This window comes from Protopterus annectens, chromosome 2.part1, assembly GCF_019279795.1.
Source record: "Protopterus annectens isolate FY-2018-M chromosome 2.part1, PAN1.0, whole genome shotgun sequence".
Classification (NCBI taxonomy): Eukaryota; Metazoa; Chordata; order Ceratodontiformes; family Protopteridae; genus Protopterus; species Protopterus annectens.
Window position 1 is genome coordinate 1,568,127,341 of NC_056729.1, and position 22,595 is coordinate 1,568,149,935.

At 37.1% G+C, this 22,595-nt stretch overlaps 1 protein-coding gene across 1 annotated transcript in view; it reads left to right on the forward strand.

Annotated features, from left to right (window-relative positions):
* The window catches only part of RNF207 (ring finger protein 207), a 1,144,530-nt gene that overhangs the window by 75,801 nt on the left and 1,046,134 nt on the right, over positions 1-22,595 (forward strand). The window contains exon 2 of the mRNA XM_044063578.1: positions 8,110-8,242. Within this exon, the coding sequence (XP_043919513.1) occupies positions 8,110-8,242 (133 nt within the window). The remainder of the gene's footprint in view (positions 1-8,109; positions 8,243-22,595) is intronic.

The window sequence follows — 22,595 nt, forward strand, 5'->3', positions numbered from 1 at the left end:
GAATATGAACAAAAATCTTTTCAACCCCATAACACCTTTTTTTAGGCATTGCTATTCTAATAAACTAACCAACATAACGAAATCAACCTAGGATGATCTAAAAGTGATACTGCTCAAAGCCATGAGTCTAAGCAAAAAAAAAGTGCATTCAATACAATTTCTCCTCACCCTAGAGAACATAGATGTCTGTGTTACTGAGATGTGGGCTGCCTGTGAATGCTTGATGTGGAAAAGCCCATATCATAACAATAAACTTCCTTGCGATATAGACAATGTCAATAATATTTTGGTAAATTTGGGGTAAGCTTGGCTAGGCTTAAAATGGCTATATGGCTGATAGCCTAGTAATTACCTATGAAACTATGAGATGGTTTAAAGCCACAGTGAGCACCTCAGAAGGGTAGAGCTACATTGCTTTCCACATATTTAGCCCAGCTATTGTACATGAAGGGACAACAGGTGGAAGTGTCTCTATTTACAACAGAAGCAGACATACTTCAAGATCACTCAAGCAATATGATGCACTTGAGCTTCTCCATGTACAACTTACCATAAGCAAAGTCCCATATCATATCTTTTTGAGCTGTAGGATTCCTTCTATGACTTAGGAAACCCACACAATTTACTTAAATGAACTGGAGTTACTCCCCATTCAATCTAGCAGCATAGTGGTGGGTGACTTCAACTACTCCAGTATAAACTGAGAATCATACATGACCCTAGACTTGCAGTCCCAAATAATCTTAGAGTTGGTTGACAAAAATGCCAACTAGAGGTGCAAGTATCCTTGACCTAGTTCTCACCAACATGTTGCCCCCCCCCCCACACCAGTGTGATGTCCTCACTGGTCAGGTCGCACTATAAAGCTTTCTCCTTTGAAATAATAAAGCCTGGGATGCCAGCTAAACCCTGTATTCCAAGGCAAACTTTCTACTTTTAAGTCATACCCTGACAAAATTTAAAGACCCCTTCCACCAACCTATACGTGGAGTCATTCACAAAAAAAAAACTTTACAATTATGTATACAGCTGCAAAGAGTTAGCAGTATGTACCCAAAATAAGCAAAGGACAAACTCAAAAAACAAGCCTCCCTGGTGGAATTCCAGCATTAATATGTTGTACAACAGAAGGAAGAAAATCACATCCGAAAAAAGAAAGGATAATGCCCAGCAAGGTAAGAACTTCCTCATCAAACTATATAAGTAACTCAGGGGACTAATTAAGTCTATCACAGATAACTTTGAGGTAGAAATAGCCCCCTAGGATAAGGACAATCACAAGGCATTTTTTAGCTATGTTTGCAACCTCAAAGGTAATACACAACAGTATATTGAACTAATTGTAAATGGATCCACTTAGGTGCATGTAGACAGTGACTTGGCCTTTGACTGTAATGTATCTACTGTAGTAGGTTCATAGGTAAGTACTAGGCTATCTGCCTGAGGGCATCTATAAGCCTAGCCAGAATGTGTTGGCTTTCGCCACCCCATTAGATTAGTTCCCTGTGCCTCAGTCCAGCAGAGCCATTAGTTCCCAGTGCCTCTGTCCAGCGGAGCCACTGCAGAGATCCCCAGGGTAAATTTTCTATTTCTCATCCACTCATCAAGGTTTCTCTTGAAGAGTGTTAGTGAGGGGCTCTGCCTAATGTAGATTGGAATCCTGTTCCAAAGCATGGGGAGTCTCTGGGACAGGAATATATCCCTCCAGCATGTACTATTTATTGTTGTGGTGAGGTTTAGATCCCTAGAGCATGTGGCTCTTGGGGATTTGTTTTTTTAGGTGGAGCATGTCCATCAATTCTGGGTTGGACATGGCCTTGTATGTCAGGCAGAGATCACCTCTGAGTAAGCGGTATGCAACCGAGTACAGCTGGAGTTTCTTCAGTGGGGCTGCATAGGGCATATGTTTGAGGCCAGTAATCCTCTTGGTGAGGTACTTCTGTGGTCTTTCCAGCTGTTGCAGGTGTCTTGTAAGGTACATCCCAAATGGGGCATTGTACTCTATAATGGGTCTGTTGAGTGATGAGTAGAGGGGCACAATAACCTCTTTTGTTCTAGATGCGAACCCTTTTGTGATTAGGTGGGCCACATAGATGGATTTTCTAACCACCTTGGCAATATGATTATCAAAGGAGAGATTACTATCTACTTGGTTCCTCAGATCCCTTATTACATTTTCTGTATTTAGGGGACTACCACGTATGTGGTAGTTTGTGGGTACTTTGTTTTTTCCAAAGGGGATGACTATGCACTTTTTGGCATTTAGCTTGAGGCCATGATTTTGACACCAGGTATCAGTCTCAGTGAGACCCTTCTGGAGGATGTCTGTATCAGCTGGAGAGTCAATTATGGCCCCCAGTTTGCAGTCATCTGTGAACTCCATCAGCCATAGTCCTCCTGTGCTTGTCTGTTCCTCTGAGAAGTATATACCGAACAGGAGGAGTCCCGGGTCTGAGCCCTGGGGGATGCCACTTGTAACTGGTTTAGAGTCGGACCTAGAGCCTGTAACTCTCACCGTGTGGGTTCTATCCATGAGCTAATTGGCAACCCATCTCGTGATGTAGGGGTTTATGTTCAGGCTGGCGAGCTTGTCTATAATACCAGAATGGGGAATGGTGTTGAAAGCCTTTGCAAGGTCTAGGTAGGCTGTGTGGACCTCCTTTCCCTCGTCTAAAGCCTTGGTAACTGTCTCAAAGACGTCCACCAGGTTTAGGAGGCATGATCTGCCCTTAACAAAGCCAAACTGGGTAGGGTCCAATGTTTGAAGGTTTCCAATGTCTCTGTTAATGAATTCCATGATGATGCGCTCCATAGCCTTGCATACCAGGCTAGTCAGGCTTATAGGGCGATAGTTCCCGGGGTCCGTTGTGGCTCCACCTTTGTGGAGCGGGATAACATAGCCTACAGAGAGGCTGAGTTTGAACAGTGTGTTTAGGTGAGGGGTTAGTTCATTTTGGAGCTCGTGTAAGACACAGCCTGGGACACTCTCTGGTCCCATTGAAGCTGTATTTTTGGCTTTGGATAGGGCTGTTTTAATCTGTGTGCCAGTGATTACTGGGGCACTACATTCTTCTGGTATGTTTATGGGCCCTTTATGGGGTTAGAGGGGTGTGAAGTTTACACTAAACCTGTCTGACAGAATGTTGGCAATATCAGTCAGTTCAGTGTATTTTGTGCCATTCTCCACTAACTCAGAGCAGATCTGAGAGTTTCCACTTAGGTTCTTGACATAGCTAAAGAACGCTTTGTGTTTATCTTTGGAGTCCTTGGCAATTTTTCTTTCGAAGCTCGCATTGTGTGATTTTATGAGGGATCATAGTTTCTTGCTGATACTGATCAGGGATGTCTTTCCTTCTTGGGATTTTACTCTTTTCTGCACTAGTTTCCTCCTTCTATTGTATAGCTTGTTTATGGCAGGGGTCCACCCGACTGCTTTCCTTTTCTTGGAGGAGTGAGTCTTGGTTTTGCTTGGGATAGCACAATCCATGCATTCTTGCAGGTGCTCATAGAGTGACTTTGCAAGGGATTCAGCAGCTTGGACAGCATTGTCCTTTAGCATGGGGGCTGTGAACCTTTCCACTTCGGTCTTAAGTAACGTGTAGTTTGCTTTTGAAAAGTTTTTCATGGTGGTTTCCTTGATTGTGGATGGGAGCGGAATGTGGATATCCAGAGTGATTAGTCTGTGGTCTGATTTAACCAGCGAGGGTTTGACCTCCGGTGTAGAACACCGGTCACCAATGTTGGTGATGACCAGGTCCAATATGTTGTCACCTCTGGTGGGGGGTGTTGACCAGTTGATCCAAGGCATTAGAGTTTATAAATTCTAGGAAGCGTTGGGCAAGGGAGTTAGTACTTGAGTAGTTCTCCCTGTTAATGTTTGGGTAATTGAAATCACACAATATTAGGGCATTTGGTTGGACCTTCTTATTTTCCAGTGTCTCCAGAAATGTGGATTGGGGTCCTGGGTCATGGTGGATGACCTGTAGCAAGCTACAATTTGAATTTCAGTTTTGCTTGTTGTTAGTTGCACATGGATGATCTCTGAGGCATTGTGCTGTGCCACTTACCTGGAAGTGTGGGTATCCTTGATGAATATGGATACACCCCCACCTTTTGTGTTTCGGTCCAGGTTCTGTGGCCGAAAAGTATGGTATGAGTTATAGCCTGGTAGTGCTGGGGTGCTCTCTGGAGCCTTAAACTAGGTTTCTGTTACTGCACAGATATCAATGTTCTCCATACTGAGGAGTGCCTCGAGTGCATGCATTTTGAGATTTAGACTTCTGGCATTGAGTAGCATTACCCTCAGTTTTTGGTTACTTGTGCTATTTTTTGTGGTGGGTTTGTCTTTTGAGCCTTGCCTAAAAAAGGCACTATGGGGGCAGCAAAAGCCTTGGCCAGTATTCGAAAGCCTAAGGGAGTAAGTAAGGAAGTCTTTCTATGTTTCACAACTTATAAGAAAAAGTATGGCATCTAGCTCCAAAGATGTGATTGGTACATTGTACTCAGCCCTCATTAGACCAGTCATTGAATATAGCGCAACCTTTAGTATATACCTGATCATATAACTGCAACAACTGGAGCATCCACAGAGGTTCACCACAAAAAGTATACATGGTGTAGGCAACATGTCCTTTGCTGACCACTTCAAAGCCTTATCCTTGTACTCCATCTTCAACAGGAATTAGGGTTAACAGGGTGTAAAGGCAATCAATCAGGTAATCAATGCCATCTATCCATCCATTTATCTATCCATCATCCATCCATCCACAACTCCTTCTTTGCCATTTTTGCACATGGGATTGGGGTGTCACTTCAACAGTGACAATCATCTAGAGCATTTTGAAAGATTGCTGACTGCTTATTCTGACTGTTAACCAGGTATGTCCACTGAACACACAGCCCCTTTTCACAGATGAACCAGGAGCAATGTCTGGTTATGTGACTTGCTCAAGGTCACACAGTAGACAAATGAGAGCTGAAGGAATCAAACCCTGTGCCTCAGGAAATGCAGCTCACAGGCTTAACCCTCTCTGCTAACTGCCAGACTACTCAAAGCTATTGAAAAAAGTACCAAATAAAATCAGTTTCCTTTTGTGTTTTGATCACAAAAACCTCACTGCACATTCAAGTGTCCTCCCTGCATAACCTTAATGCTTGTAACCCCAACCATGACCTTGTTCCTAACTCTGGCTGTGCACTTTACCATAGATAAACCCTTTCCATAATACTAACATTAATCACTAACACTACACAAGACAGTCTCAGACACACAACACGCAAAGCACCACACACTTGCAACACTAAAACTACCCCTTTACTCACCCACTGCTCTACCCCACCACGCAAACACTCACGTAAACACTCCTACCTCCTAATGCCAAATCTTCAGTATATTTCAAAGTGTCATCATTAGTATCTAAAATCCACACTTACCTTATCCACGTGCACTTGAGCTACCATCTTCTTATCACTAACATATTTCACAGATGGGACACTCATTTAGATTTAACTCGCATGTACTCTGTCAACAAACCGATAACATGACAGACAGATATATGTGTGTGTGTGTGTGTGTGTGTGTGTGTGTGTGTGTGTGTGTGTGTGTGTGTGTGTGTGTGTGTGTTTGGGTGTATATATATATATATATATATATATATATATATATATATATATATATATATATATATGTATGTATGTTTATTGTGAAATTTGTGACAAAACCCATACATTGAATTGAATATCTAAGCAAATAACAACACTAGATACAAAGATATAGTTCGATAAGGTCAAGCACTTCTAACTTGTGAGACCTGATATGATCAAATGCTTCAAAGTATACATTATGCTTCTAACCACACATTTTAATACAATAGTTAAAAAAATAAAACAGGGATAACTGGTAAATAAATTAGAAGTGGCTGATGTCTGACATGAATATTATACACAAGCAGCATCATAAATAATGGGCATGTTTACATTATGGGTTGTGATGCAATATAATCATGGTAACTGATCCCGCAACGTGTTCAGAGAGTGTAAAAGCTGTAGGCATCTTTTAGTGGAAAACGGAGTTTCTCATCTATTGACTAAATGGTCAAATGGAAATACAAACTAAGTGTGACCACACTTCAGGCCAGACATTTTATTTTAATATCAAAATAAATGACTGATAACTGGCAAATAAATTAGGAACATTTACTGTTTACCATCAATTTTATGCATCAGAGACACTGAGAATGATGAAGAATTTTTTTATGCATCAGAGGCATTGAGATAATGAAAAGCTTTTTACCTTTTGAGCTGAGGTGAAATATAGGGTCTCATCCAACTAGCTAATGACTAAATCTTTGTAGCCTAGTTATTTGACAGAGGTACACCAAACAGACCTTAAAAACAGGGGAAATAGCACCTACTCCGACAAAGAAATCATCTGTGCCCCTAGTCCTCCGAGTTTGACAAGTTTCAGTGTTAAGTTATAAACACATTCATAAAAGCCCATGCAATGCATCACCTTCAGTCAAACAGACTTCAGTAAGATAATCTGGAATGCATTAAATAAAAACAACAGGACAATTGTGGTGCTGGAACCAAATATTACAACATGGTAACAGGCAAGCAGGTAACAGAATCAGACATTGTAGCAATGTATAAAATGCATAAATCTGGCTACCAGATCACTTCTGTTTCAGTAACCTAATGACCAAAAGGACACACAGCTTAATTAATTCTATTCAGCTATAGGTTACCATTCTTTAACCTCTACAGTTACAATTACATATTTTATAGCTGTAAACAGCAAATTTATTGCAACTTAACTTTTTTCAGAATGGAAATCAAACTAAGCCAAGGTTGCTACAAATGAACTATGTTTAGCTACAAGGTAATGATTTAACATATTGTATTACTAAACTTGTGAAACAATATTAAAATAATCAGATAAATTAATCAGATAATGAGATATAAAACAGTTAATATAGTGCACTGGGAACCCAAAACAGTGGTTTTGGAAAACAATATACACATTAAAGTTAAGTTACAGTTCAAATGTTTATAGTGCTCAATGGAAGTTGTACAATGTTACCCTGTTCAAAACTTGTCTTATCTAAAACTGTAGGAACATGATTCTTTGGGTATTTTTCTTCCATGGAGTAAGAAACATTTAGTGTACTAAGGTACTTCTGTTGCAAACATTTAGATACATAACCTGATAGCACCACAACAGTAGCAATGAAACATCACAACTTCCTTTGAACTTTTTCCTGAATGTAATTTAAAATGTTGATGCTGCTAAATTACACAGGTCACACTGTACAAAAAATGAGGGGAGATTTCTTGAGCTAGACCTCCAGCAGATTTTAGGGTGCAAGTCTAGGGTATCACTTTAAAGATCACACTATTAATGCCGTACAAAGGCACCTTGTGGTGTATCACTATGTTATTTGCACATGATCAGCAACAACAAAATCTGGCAATCAGTTAAGACTGTAGATTTCACATGATGAAAACTCCTATGAGATCATGACTTCCAGGTACTTGAAAACCGGTTACAAGCTCTCGGAAGGATGGGACAAGCTATGAAAGTTTGTGTACACCATCCACTTGAAGGCAGTAGAAATGCATTCATGTTACCTGTGTTAGCTACCATCGTACCCCCTTCTTGGTACAAGATTGGGAGCGGTCAGTTCTGGCCGCAGTGCCGGGAAGAAGTGTGCATGTTTTAAAAGAGATCAACCCACAATAATCTTGTTAGTCTGAGAAATGTGCTACCAGTTGTTGTTAATCATAAAATAAAGGAGAGTTGTGGTGATATGTATGCATTTCTAATTTTAATCATAAAATAAAGGAGAGTTGTGGCGATATGTATGCATTTGTAATTTTAATCATAAAATAAAGGAGAGTTGTGGCGATATGTATGCATTTGTAATTTTAATCATAAAATAAAGGAGAGTTGTGGCGATATGTATGCATTTGTAATTTTAATCATAAAATAAAGGAGAGTTGTGGCGATATGTATGCATTTGTAATTTTTACCATTTTTTTTCATTCACCTCGCTCTCCTGCCCTACATGTTTTCTGTAAGTGATTTTAACTTGTTTTGATCTTTTACAGACACCAGTCCATAGTGAAAGGAAACAATGGCTTGCCACCTGTGGATCGGCTATTGAAGTTTCTGGTGGACAGTTCTGCAGATTGTGAAGAGGTGGTACAGTGTGCGAACTGTGACCTACAGAGTAAGAAACAGGTAAAGCTGGTAAAATCCATAAAATCAAAAGTTTTACTGTTTGAAATTTTATGGAAATATGTTAAAGAAAAGGAAAATGCCAGATTTTGTTTCACTACCTGTATTTGATAGATTATATAAATTTTGATTGTTCTGTTCCTTCACAGCTGTGAGCCATAGTGCTTTAACAGGGATTTAGTATAGCTATTTATTTATTTTTTTTGTGTTTTTCTGTAACAATGGACCATGATGTTATGGTTAAAGGAATGTAGTAACAGATGTCAGTACACAGGAGATGTTGATTAAAGCAGAATTCTTGGATGCAGTCTTCAAAAGTGCTAATGAAAATAAAGGGCTCACAGCTGGGCCATTTGGCATTGTCAGTGGGCTATACCAGTCGTGGTAGTAATGGGGATTTTCAAAGTTTTTTACTAATAATCTAGGATGCAGTTTATATCTGACATTGCAGCGTTTGGCCAGCTAACATATGGCAGAGTTTTATTCAAATCAAATGGGGGGGTTATAGCGCCTTAAAGCTATGACTTTTCTGGTAAGCAAAGGTAAATAAATAAATACTCAAAACTGCTGGAGATGCTACTCTTTAAATGAAGGGTCATCGGATCACAGTGTTTGGTTCTATAGTGTCGTTCTCTGCTGGAATTCCATCTCTAGAATTTCTATGTCCTTCTTTGTTTGCATGAGTTTTGCCTAGTGTTCTTATTTTGTCTGACATCTCATAGCTATAACAGTAGGTGAACTGACGATCTTCCAAACTACAAACGAATGCAAAAGTGCAAGCACGAAAAGTTCCTCCTAAACCAAGTTTGGTAGCAACCTTGAAAAATTGGAGTCGAAGACCACTGCTACAGCAAAAATATCCTTTTATTCGCACACAGAGGATTTTGTTCCGTTAATAATGGAACTTCATCAGATAATACATTTTTGAAAAGGAAATCCTTTTAAAAGAAAATTTAACTAATAAAATGCATAAACCAGCACACACCCTCACAAAGTAACCAATAAAATTAATAGCTTAATTTTCATGTGTAAGGGAAGAGGTCTGCTTATATGTAGTATGGGTCATTCATCCACATTTCATTTTAAAGTATAAATCCCATTTAGAAAGTGTTTTAATGAATTTGACTGAAAGTGAATTTGTGTTTTGTAATTATGGATAAATTAGAAATGACCCTGATATTAAAACATTTAGCATACACGTTTTTTTATATAACGTGTAGGGTTGAACACATTTTAGGATGGGCAGACCTATTTTGGGTCACGTAAATTTAATTTTCATTGGATGAATATTGCTGGTTATGCGATGACATATGTCTCCATTGGTTTAATGTTGTTAAATGCTGATTGGATGAGAGATGTATGTATACAGCCTATGCTGTTTAATTAAGTTATTAATTTTATTGGTTACGTTGTGAGGGTGTGTGCTGGTTTATGCATTTTTATTGGTTAAATTTTCAAGGATTTCCTTTTCAAAAATGTATTATCTGATGAAGTTCCATTATTAGCAGGATGAAATCCTCTGTGTGCGAATACAAGGATATTTTTGCTGTAGAAGTGGTCCTCGACTCCAATTTTTCAAGGTTGCTATTGATGTTAACTGGACTTGGTTTAGGAGGAACTTTTCGTGCTTGCACTTTTGAATTCATTTGTGGTTTGCAGTTTTACATAGATCCCCCAAACTACCCAGAGTTGTGCATGCCTACGTGAGCATGTGTGTGTGTGTCAGTGTGTTTGCGGATATGTGCATATGTGTGCATGTGTGAATCTCTGTGCCTGTATCTGTGAGTTTGTGAATGTATTTGTGCATGTGTGTTTGAGGGGGGAGGGTACAGCTTACTACATCAGTCATAGATTTTTTTTTAATAAAAAGCCACAACCCGAGAGTAAATGCTCCTGTGTCCAATAAAATAAATAAACCAAGCAATACGACAAGCGTATACGACATACACAGGGCAACCACGACTTAAACAAGTTTCAAAAGAGTATACTTAGTAGTGACAAATTCGTACTACACGATCTGATATATAAATAAATAATTTTATTAGATAGCGAGTGCTTTCACCAAAATGGCTTCTTCAAGCTTTGCAGAACACAAACAGCATAGGTATTCAAATATTGCCACCAAAGCAGCAATTGGTTTGCATCATCAATGACATCATGCTGACCAAACACATCCACATCTCAGATTTTAAAGTCTCAGTGCCACAAGCATGTAATAATAAAATAAAATAAATATTCTCATAGTGTACACACCTTATTCCTAATAAAATTACTTTACTAATTATACAAATATATATATATTGAAATGCAAAAATATATGCATATATACCTAGTACTGTAAACATATAAAAACAAATCCATAAGACAAACATTAACACAAACTACATATACCCAAAGACTACACGTACCTAAAAAACGTGTGTGTGAAAATACTGTCAAATACACACTATAATAACAAATAATATAGCATGTGTAAGTACACATACACATACTATATATCTATAAAGCTACTGTTCAAAAAGAATAAATGCCATAAGCTAAAATACGTATATGTATTGTAATAACATGCAAAGAAGTAAGATATGGAACTGCAAAGGTCACATACACTATAGGCTTAAAATATATTTATGTATATATATATATATATATGTATGATAACATGTAAAACAATAAAAAACTATTGGGAAATTATTACTAGGAAATTACGATGATAAATGTATCATGGCATCAACACCTTAAACCTCTAATCCCTGAAAACTAGCTTTTAATAAATGAAATCATGTAAAACTGAATAAATAAATCCTTTAAAGCAACATACAAAATAAAATAAAAATATTAAAAAATAAAACACAAACAACTATAAATGCATACAAACAAATATCCATAGGACTTCTATTCATAAGAAATAAATATTAGAAGCTCAAAAAATAAATAACAAAACGCAAAGATAACAAAGTGAAAGAGAACAAATGTATCTACTCAAACATCCGGGTTTCAGTACTTTAAACCTTCTATTCCTAAGAACTGGCTTCAAATGTACTTTGTCATTCAAGCCAGGTGGCTTATCAGCCCTGCATCTTACTATCCATTTTAGCTCACATTTCTCAATAAAGTTGTTAAAGTCACCTCCCCTCATATTGGCATTGAGCACCTGTAGGACTGCAAATTTAAATGTATGGTGCAGACCTGCTGTTAAATTATGCTTAGCCAAGGCGTTAACTTCGTGTCCAACTCATATATGATACACGTGTTCACGAAATCTTTCACGGAATTTTCTAGTGGTTTTACCTATGTAAAACGCCTGGCATGATACACACCTAGCAAGATATATAACAGACTCCGTTTGGCAGTTAGCAACTGCTCTAAGTTGGAAGTCACGGTGTATACAAGGATGCAAAAAATGAGTCCTAACATCAATGAACTCACATTGTTTACATTTCCCACAAGGGGTGGTACCTAAAGGCAGGCTCTCATTCCTACTACTGACCTTATTTAACTTAAGAGGCCTATGGCATAACAGTTGTTTGATATTTCTTTTGTTCTTAAAAAGAAACTTAGGGTTCTCTCCTACTATATCTTTTATATCATCATCCAAAAGGAGTGTATCCCAATGTCGATGTATCAACTTCTTAATAGATGGTGTATCTAAAGTATAAAACATGGGTATCTTAAGATGGTTTGCTTGTACATCCAACATGGCAGTATCTAAATTATTATCAGGGGTCAGATGGTTAGCACGTGAAAAATAAGGAGCTCCCCTAGTGGTTCTAAGGGACTTGGTATCCATAATTGCCTTCTCAACCTCTAACCGTCCATATTTCCTTTCTATTAACCTGTTCCTAAGGTCATTTAGCTCACTTTCATAGCCTTCATCTCGTGGGTTAAGGCGTGATGCTCTAATAGCTTGACCTTTCATAACTTTGTCAAATACATAATAGGGGTGCATACTATCCCTATATAATAAGGTGTTTCTATAACACAACTTCCTATGGACTCCAGTGTTTAAAAGGCCACTACTCAACCTCTCAATGTGGACATCCAAAAAGGAAATACTTTCTCTAGAGGAGGTAGATGTAAACTGTAGGTAGTCAGTTAAAGAATTAATGGAGTTAACAAACTCCATCAGACTACCTTCGTCACCCTCCCAAATAAGAAACAAGTCATCTACAAAACGTTTGTAGAACCTCACATTTTCCTTAAAACTACCTATGGTGAACAAAAACTCATCTTCCCAACTTGCCATGAAGATGTTCGCATAACTATTTGCGCAGGCTGTACCCATGGCAACACCATCATTCTGTACAAAAACTTTGCTATCAGACATAAAAACATTATTCAGCAAAACTGTTTCCAAAAACAACATTAATAAATCAATCACCTCAATTTGTAAAGAGGTGTACTTAGATAAATAAGCATGTACCCTTTCAACTCCTAAATCATTTGGAATCATAGTAAAAAGATTCCTAACATCAAGTGTTACCAAGATATACTCATCATCAACACCTACTGTCTCCATAAAGCTGTATAAATCTATCAAGAACTGTTTACTGTCTTTTAAAATAGACAAATTCATATCAACTACAGGTATCAAAAAATGCTCCAAATACAAAGAGAAGGGTTCAGTCACCCCCCCTCTACCAGTTACAATAGGACGTAGCGGAGGTGCTCTTAAACATTTATGAACTTTGGGCAACCCTTGTATTATAGGTATTAGAGGATTATTAACCTTCAAAAACTTAGACAGGCTATCAGAGATGTTCCCACTCTTTCGAAGATCATCCAACATGTCATATATTTTAAATACTTTAACAGTTACTTCTTCCATAGTAATTTCCGTATAAAAATGATTCTCCCGTAACATATTCAACATATTAATCCTATAGTCGCCACTGTCCATAACGACTATAGGACCGCCTTTATCCGCTGGTCTGATTACTATCGTATGGTCTACCTTTATTATAGCTCTTCTTATTCAAACTATCCATATTGTACAGATCTTGCTCAACTAGTCTCATAAACGTATCTATATATGGGTGTAAAACAGGTACATAAGTACTGGGAGGTTTAAAAATTTCAGTATTTCCAGAACTACCAGTATTACTAAATTGTAGTCTCAACTGCACATTACGTGCAAAAAGTTTAATATCCACTATGGTATCAACAACATTACTTCTCGTAGTAGGAATAAAAGTTAAACCTTTGTCAAGGACTTCCATCTCATATTTAGTTAACTGCTTCTTAGAGAGGTTAAATACTAGGGATGGCCTGCACGTTCCCACATCTTTTTGATAGTGGGTCCCACATGGTCCCCTCCCGAGTTCTTCCTCTTCTGCCTGCCTCTGCTTTAGGAGCGTTGTCTTCTCACTTGTCGAATCGGCTCTATTGGAAAAGGGGTGTAATCGTGTGTAAGTGGAAACCCTGAGAGGGCACTAGTAGTAGTTTTCCTCCTAACTACTTGCTCATTATTTACATTATTCGTGTTAATCGTGCCCCTAAGATTAGGTAAATCCCCTAACAGGGTAGGACCAGACCTAGTTGGGGTATCCTCAGGAGCTGATATATGGACACTACTACATCCATGCACTTCAGTTGTCTGTTTATCAGTATTATTAGTACCTTCTAAAGAATCACCATTGGGAATAAGAACAATGTTATTCCTAACTACTACATCATTCACACCTCTGTCAGACGACAGAGGGACAGACAAAGTTCCTGTTGTTGATGCATTCGTGTTAGACCCATTATTACCCTTAGGCCAAGTAAAGACCTGGCCTAATTTAAAATCTTTAATGTCTCTATGAATCTTATTCTTTTTCTGCTCCAAGAGCTTCTTCTCATATAACAGTACACTGTCCAAAGGTTTTTCTGTTGCCAGTTCAGCCTTAGGCCCTGTGAACCTCCGTGTTAATGTCTGTTGATGCTCTACTACTCGCTTCCTTAAAAGTTCCTCTTCAGGACCAAAAAAATCATTCATCAAACGCATATAATTAAAACTCAGTTCCAAGATATATAGTATGTGTATCTGTACTTACACATGCTATATTATTTGTTATTATAGTGTGTATTTGACAGTATTTTCACACACACGTTTTTTAGGTACGTGTAGTCTTTGGGTATATGTAGTTTGTGTTAATGTTTGTCTTATGGATTTGTTTTTATATGTTTACAGTACTAGGTATATATGCATATATTTTTGCATTTCAATATATATATTTGTATAATTAGTAAAGTAATTTTATTAGGAATAAGGTGTGTACACTATGAGAATATTTATTTTATTTTATTATTACATGCTTGTGGCACTGAGACTTTAAAATCTGAGATGTAGATGTGTTTGGTCAGCATGATGTCATTGATGATGCAAACCAATTGCTGCTTTGGTGGCAGTATTTGAATACCTATGCTGTTTGTGTTCTGCAAAGCTTGAAGAAGCCATTTTGGTGAAAGCGCTCGCTATCTAATAAAATTATTTGTTTATATATCAGATCGTGTAGTACGAATTTGTCGCTACTAAGTATACTCTTTTGAAACTTGTTTAAGTCGTGGTTGCCCTGTGTATGTCGTATACGCTTGTCATATTGCTTGGTTTATTTATTTTATTGGACACAGGAGCATTTACTCTCGGGTTGTGGCTTTTTATTATATTTTTTGCTATCTTCTACTACGTTACGCACATACCGAGTGACATGGCTGATTTAGCGAATGATAATGTGGAACTACCGTATGTTCCACCTGAATATGTTCGTTCTAATAGGAATATTACTAGATTCCAAGACTGTGTTTCCTGTGAAGAGAATTTACTTATGTTATATGATGCTACGGAAGACGATGTGATGGAAGGTGTGGAGAATGAATGCTTGGTGGGGTTAACGGAGGAATTGAACAGGCTCAAGTTTGATTTATTGAAATTAAAGCGGATGCAATTGCAGCGCCAGCATTTCGAGGTATGCTTACAGAGAAAAATTGTTCCCAGGGGGTTGCGCATCAAGAAGATGCCCACCACAGGTAATCTCCACCCAGAACTTTTATATAAGTGGCAGCAGTTGAACTTGGAACTGAGTTTTAATTATATGCGTTTGATGAATGATTTTTTTGGTCCTGAAGAGGAACTTTTAAGGAAGCGAGTAGTAGAGCATCAACAGACATTAACACGGAGGTTCACAGGGCCTAAGGCAGAACTGGCAACAGAAAAACTTTTGGACAGTGTACTGTTATATGAGAAGAAGCTCTTGGAGCAGAAAAAGAATAAGATTCATAGAGACATTAAAGATTTTAAATTAGGCCAGGTCTTTACTTGGCCTAAGGGTAATAATGGGTCTAACACGAATGCATCAACAACAGGAACTTTGTCTGTCCCTCTGTCGTCTGACAGAGGTGTGAATGATGTAGTAGTTAAGAATAACATTGTTCTTATTCCCAATGGTGATTCTTTAGAAGGTACTAATAATACTGATAAACAGACAACTGAAGTGCATGGATGTAGTAGTGTCCATATATCAGCTCCTGAGGATACCCCAACTAGGTCTGGTCCTACCCTGTTAGGGGATTTACCTAATCTTAGGGGCACGATTAACACGAATAATGTAAATAATGAGCAAGTAGTTAGGAGGAAAACTACTACTAGTGCCCTCTCAGGGTTTCCACTTACACACGATTACACCCCTTTTCCAATAGAGCCGATTCCACAAGTGAGGAGACAACGCTCCTGAAGCAGAGGCAGGCAGAAGAGGAAGAACTTGGGAGGGGACCATGTGGGACCCACTATCAAAAAGATGTGGGAACGTGCAGGCCATCCCTAGTATTTAACCTCTCTAAGAAGCAGTTAACTAAATATGAGATGGAAGTCCTTGACAAAGGTTTAACTTTTTTTCCTACTACGAGAAGTAATGTTGTTGATACCATAGTGGATATTAAACTTTTTGCACGTAATGTGCAGTTGAGACTACAATTTAGTAATACTGGTAGTTCTGGAAATACTGAAATTTTTAAACCTCCCAGTACTTATGTACCTGTTTTACACCCATATATAGATACGTTTATGAGACTAGTTGAGCAAGATCTGTACAATATGGATAGTTTGAATAAGAAGAGCTATAATAAAGGTAGACCATACGATAGTAATCAGACCAGCGGATAAAGGTGGTCCTATAGTCGTTATGGACAGTGGCGACTATAGGATTAATATGTTGAATATGTTACGGGAGAATCATTTTTATACGGAAATTACTATGGAAGAAGTAACTGTTAAAGTATTTAAAATATATGACATGTTGGATGATCTTCGAAAGAGTGGGAACATCTCTGATAGCCTGTCTAAGTTTTTGAAGGTTAATAATCCTCTAATACCTATAATACAAGGGTTGCCCAAAGTTCATAAATGTTTAAGAGCACCTCCGCTACGTCCTATTGTAACTGGTAGAGGGTGAGTGACTGAACCCTTCTCTTTGTATTTGGAGCATTTTTTGAGAACTGTAGTTGATATGAATTTGTCTATTTTAAAAGACAGTAAACAGTTCTTGATAGATTTATACAGCTTTATGGAGACAGTAGGTGTTGATGATGAGTATATCTTGGTAACACTTGATGTTAGGAATCTTTTTACTATGATTCCAAATGATTTAGGAGTTGAAAGGGTACATGCTTATTTATCTAAGTACACCTCTTTACAAATTGAGGCGATTGATTTATTAATGTTGTTTTTGGAAACAGTTTTGCTGAATAATGTTTTTATGTTTGATAGCAAAGTTTTTGTACAGAATGATGGTGTTGCCATGGGTACAGCCTGCGCAAATAGTTATGCGAACATCTTCATGGCAAGTTGGGAAGATGAGTTTTTGTTCACCCTAGGTAGTTTTAAGGAAAATGTGAGGTTCTACAAACGTTTTGTAGATGACTTGTTTCTTATTTGGGAGGGTGACGAAGGTAGTCTGATGGAGTTTGTTAACTCCATTAATTCTTTAACTGACTACCTACAGTTTACATCTACCTCCTCTAGAGAAAGTATTTCCTTTTTGGATGTCCACATTGAGAGGTTGAGTAGTGGCCTTTTAAACACTGGAGTCCATAGGAAGTTGTGTTATAGAAACACCTTATTATATAGGGATAGTATGCACCCCTATTATGTATTTGACAATGTTATGAAAGGTCAAGCTATTAGAGCATCACGCCTTAACCCACGAGATGAAGGCTATGAAAGTGAGCTAAATGACCTTAGGAACAGGTTAATAGAAAGGAAATATGGACGGTTAGAGGTTGAGAAGGCAATTATGGATACCAAGTCCCTTAGAACCACTAGGGGAGCTCCTTATTTTTCACGTGCTAACCATCTGACCCCTGATAATAACTTAGATACTGCCATGTTGGATGTACAAGCAAACCATCTTAAGGTACCCATGTTTTATACTTTAGATACACCATCTATTAAGAAGTTGATACATCGACATTGGGATACACTCCTTTTGGATGATGATATAAAAGATATAGTAGGAGAGAACCCTAAGTTTCTTTTTAAGAACAAAAGAAATATCAAACAACTGTTATGCCATAGGCCTCTTAAGTTAAATAAGGTCAGTAGTAGGAATGAGAGCCTGCCTTTAGGTACCACCCCTTGTGGGAAATGTAAACAATGTGAGTTCATTGATGTTAGGACTCATTTTTTGCATCCTTGTATATACCGTGACTTCCAACTTAGAGCAGTTGCTAACTGTCAAACGGAGTCTGTTATATATCTTGCTAGGTGTGTATCATGCCAGGCGTTTTACATAGGTAAAACCACTAGAAAATTCCGTGAAAGAATTCGTGAACACGTGTATCATATACGAGTTGGACACGAAGTTAACGCCTTGGCTAAGCATAATTTAACAGTAGGTCTGCACCATACATTTAAATTTGCAGTCCTACAAGTGCACAATGCTAATATGAGGGGAGGTGACTTTAACAACTTTATTGAGAAATGTGAGCTAAAATGGATAGTAAGATGCAGGGCTGATAAGCCACCTGGCTTGAATGACAAAGTACATTTGAAGCTAGTTCTTAGGAATAGAAGGCTTAAAGTACTGAAACCCGGATGTTTGAGTAGATACATTTGTTCTCTTTCACTTTGTTATCTTTGCGTTTTGTTATTTATTTTTTGAGCTTCTAATATTTATTTCTTATGAATAGAAGTCCTATGGATATTTGTTTGTATGCATTTATAGTTGTTTGTGTTTTATTTTTTAATATTTTATTTTATTTTGTATGTTGCTTTAAAGGATTTATTTATTCAGTTTTACATGATTTCATTTATTAAAAGCTAGTTTTCAGGGATTAGAGGTTTAAGGTGTTGATGCCATGATACATTTATCATCGTAATTTCCTAGTAATAATTTCCCAATAGTTTTTTATTGTTTTACATGTTATCATACATATATATATATATATACATAAATATATTTTAAGCCTATAGTGTATGTGACCTTTGCAGTTCCATACCTTACTTCTTTGCATGTTATTACAATACATATACGTATTTTAGCTTATGGCATTTATTCTTTTTGAACAGTAGCTTTATAGATATATAGTATGTGTATCTGTACTTACACATGCTATATTATTTGTTATTATAGTGTGTATTTGACAGTATTTTCACACACACGTTTTTTAGGTACGTGTAGTCTTTGGGTATATGTAGTTTGTGTTAATGTTTGTCTTATGGATTTGTTTTTATATGTTTACAGTACTAGATATATATGCATATATTTTTGCATTTCAATATATATATTTGTATAATTAGTAAAGTAATTTTATTAGGAATAAGGTGTGTACACTATGAGAATATTTATTTTATTTTATTATTACATGCTTGTGGCACTGATACTTTAAAATCTGAGATGTGGATGTGTTTGGTCAGCATGATGTCATTGATGATGCAAACCAATTGCTGCTTTGGTGGCAGTATTTGAATACCTATGCTGTTTGTGTTCTGCAAAGCTTGAAGAAGCCATTTTGGTGAAAGCGCTCGCTATCTAATAAAATTATTTGTTTATATATCAGATTGTGTAGTACGAATTTGTCGCTACTAAGTATACTCTTTTGAAACTTGTTTAAGTCGTGGTTGCCCTGTGTATGTCGTATACGCTTGTCGTATTGCTTGGTTTATAGATTTTTTTTTAATAAAATGGGCTGTGTGTGACTGTGTGCTGTGATGGACTACCACATTAAAGATTTGTTTCTCTGTCTTGTAGTCATTGAGTATTGAGATAGACTATGCCCCCCAACACTGAAATATATTAAGTGAGTAATCTGAGATTGAATAAATAAATGAAAATGTTGTCAAAGTGAATAAATCATTTCTGTATTGAATACTGAGTCTCTTAGAATTAATAAAAACACGATTAGCCAATGAATTATTTAAAAAAAGATTATTCAGCTACATTTTACAAATGCAAAGAGTGAGGTGATTTAAAACAGAAAGTGCGTAGAGGAAATACAGGGTGATAATTACATGAAAAGTGATGTTCTTAATTGTAGTACTTTTCAAATTTCCATGAAGTAACGTTAAATTGGAAACTTAGGTGATTATCATATAACAAGTGTTTTTGTTACATACAATATTTTCAAGAAATATCAGATGAACACTGATTCACAAAAAAACACGTGTGAACTGTATTTGGTGCAAAAGATGAGGGGCAAGAGAACTGCAAACATTATATTGTGTTGTTAGTTAACGTTAAACTGAAAACAAAGTATAAGCAAAAACATCTGTAGGATGGCTGGCTAAGGGGGACATTTGAACATACCTGAATGCTGAAAATAACTTGCTATCTATGTTAAACTGATAGAACAGTACTGTGCAATGAATGATATTACATGTGATAAAAGGTGTAGTTTGATAATTTTGATGAGTATAGTGGCGTACAAAGTTACATATAATACCAACTAAACGATATGAGAAATAGTTTAAATAAATTCTGACTGGTGTACAGAACCATTTCAATCCAGAGCAACCAATAACAAAAGAAAAGTCTACACTTAATAAAAGAAGTAAAAGCACAAACAGATACATTTAACATTCTTAGCAAAATTATGCTCTTTTATTTAAAATTGCTAGTTTTGGAGGGGGATAAAAAGACACACTAAGGGACAGATATATGTAGAATACAAGCAAGCTACTTAAAGTAATTTTTAGAATAACATGTAACAGTGTTAGTGGATCCAGCTTCTGGAAGTGTATGTGACTTGGGACAATTTATGACTGAAAACTCATAAAATAAACTATCTTGTAGTCCCCAAGAAAGGAATATTCCATTGATATCTACTGATTAAAAAAAGAAAGATTATAAAAAATACCATTTGCAAGGCTACATTCCAGGAATAGGTAGTTGAAGAACCAATAAAAAACAAATATATGTTAAAAGTGACATAAATTTGCAGCTATATTAGAAAAAGTATGTATAAAATATTAATAATTGAAAGAGGTACTTGTTCTGATATAACAGATCAATTGCTGACAGTGAAAATTGATAGTGATAATGAAATATTTGTGTTTTGCAACAAGTTGGTAAAGGTAAAGCAAAAACTGCAAGAAGATTGTCAGTTATTTCAGTGAAAGGCTACTATAAATATTTTCAGAAATACTTCTAAAAAAGCTGTTATTCTATTATAAAGCCATAAAAGGGAAAGTAAACTATAATTCTAGAATTATAGTCCCCATGAAGTCAGAAATGAAAGAATGCATGTTCGAGTTGTTTGTTTGTGAGAACTGAAGTTAACCTTTATTTGCATTGGATAATATCTAGACAGTTTTATTAAATTAGTATTTTATAAATAAATTAAAATGTAGAACAATTACCAGATATTCTAGAAGGATCCCACAACAGCATTTCCCAAGAAACTGGACACAGCGAGAAACACTGAAGCACAAACTAGGTGGATAGTAGGTTTGGGATAACGTAGGCTGAGCTCTCAGCATGGAATGATAGATATAAGGCACTGTGAAAGAGTTTACAAGAGATAGAGTAGACAGACATAGCTTCAAGTCTGTCTTTGTAGTTGAGGGTCTTTCATCCAGTGATCCTCCTAACTAAAATAATCACAAGACTAAAGATCGTCAGCTGTTCTACCCTTATGCTCAATTTCTTAAAAACCTCCATGTAATGATTTTAATCTAGTATTTCATTCCTTAATGTTCTAAACCCTCCACTGTATCATAATGCTTGGTCAAGCTGCAACAAGCATGATATAATTTCTGATCTGTGCTTGGGGTAGGAGATGGTTCTTATGAATGAAGGGAGTTTGATCCAGGCTTGGCTACAGTGTATCTGTATAGTAGTTTTCCAAAGTTTTTGTTAGGTTTATAGATATCAAGGAGTTGTTGATCGGTGGTACATAGAGGACGGTTGGGTAGTATACAAGGGAGGAGAGAGAAAGGCAGGGTGTAGGTTTGTATAGCATGGAATGTGTGATTTGAAATTGTGACAGTTGGAGTTGTTGGGGAATTCTAGCCATTGAAGTGTGTTGAGAGCAAGGCAGTGGTGACGGTTATGAGGTGAGTTGGTAGCAACTCTAGCTATTTTGTGGTATGTTTGTTCTAGCTTAGATAAGAGTGTAGACTGGATGTTAGTAAAGACTGGGGCTGCATAGAGTAGGGAGGGAAGGAGGAGTGGCTGAACCAGTGAGAGTTTCAAGTCAGAAGTAAGAAATTTCTTATTTCTGTATAGTAGCCCAGGTTGGAAGGTTTGGAGACAAAGCCAGAGAGGCAAGATTGCATTGGTTTGGACATGTGCTGAGGAGGGATGCAGAGTATATTGGGAAAACGATGCTAAGGATGAAGCTGCCAGGTAACAGGAAAAGAGGAAGGCCTAAGATAAGGTTTATGGATGTGGTGAGAGAGGACATGCAGGTGGTTGGTGTGACAGAGCAAGATGCAGAGGACAGGAAGAAATTTATTTTATTTATTTTATTTTATTTACATTTGTTGACTGGGCTAGTCTAACTGGATACATGTCCATTTTCAGTAGAGGCCTGGGGAGAAAAGCTCCAAGCATAGACAGAAACTTACTATACAATATTAATATAAAATATTAAGCTGTGATCAAATACAGATAATTGGAAACAGATGATCCGCTGTGGCGACCCCTAACTGGAGCAGCCGAAAAAAGAAGAAGAAGAAGATCTAGTTTTTGGTGTTTTTTTAATACTTTGCTGGATAGGCTGGTTACATTTTTCCTTTGTGTGTTGTTTAGTTGAATGAACAGCTGAGGAAGGGGGGAATAGAGAGGGAGAATGTCATGCAAGAAAAGGCAGAAAAGGACCAGAAAAAAAAAAACTGTTACAAAGAAACTCAGCATTACATTGAAGGTGTTTGCTGAAATAATAT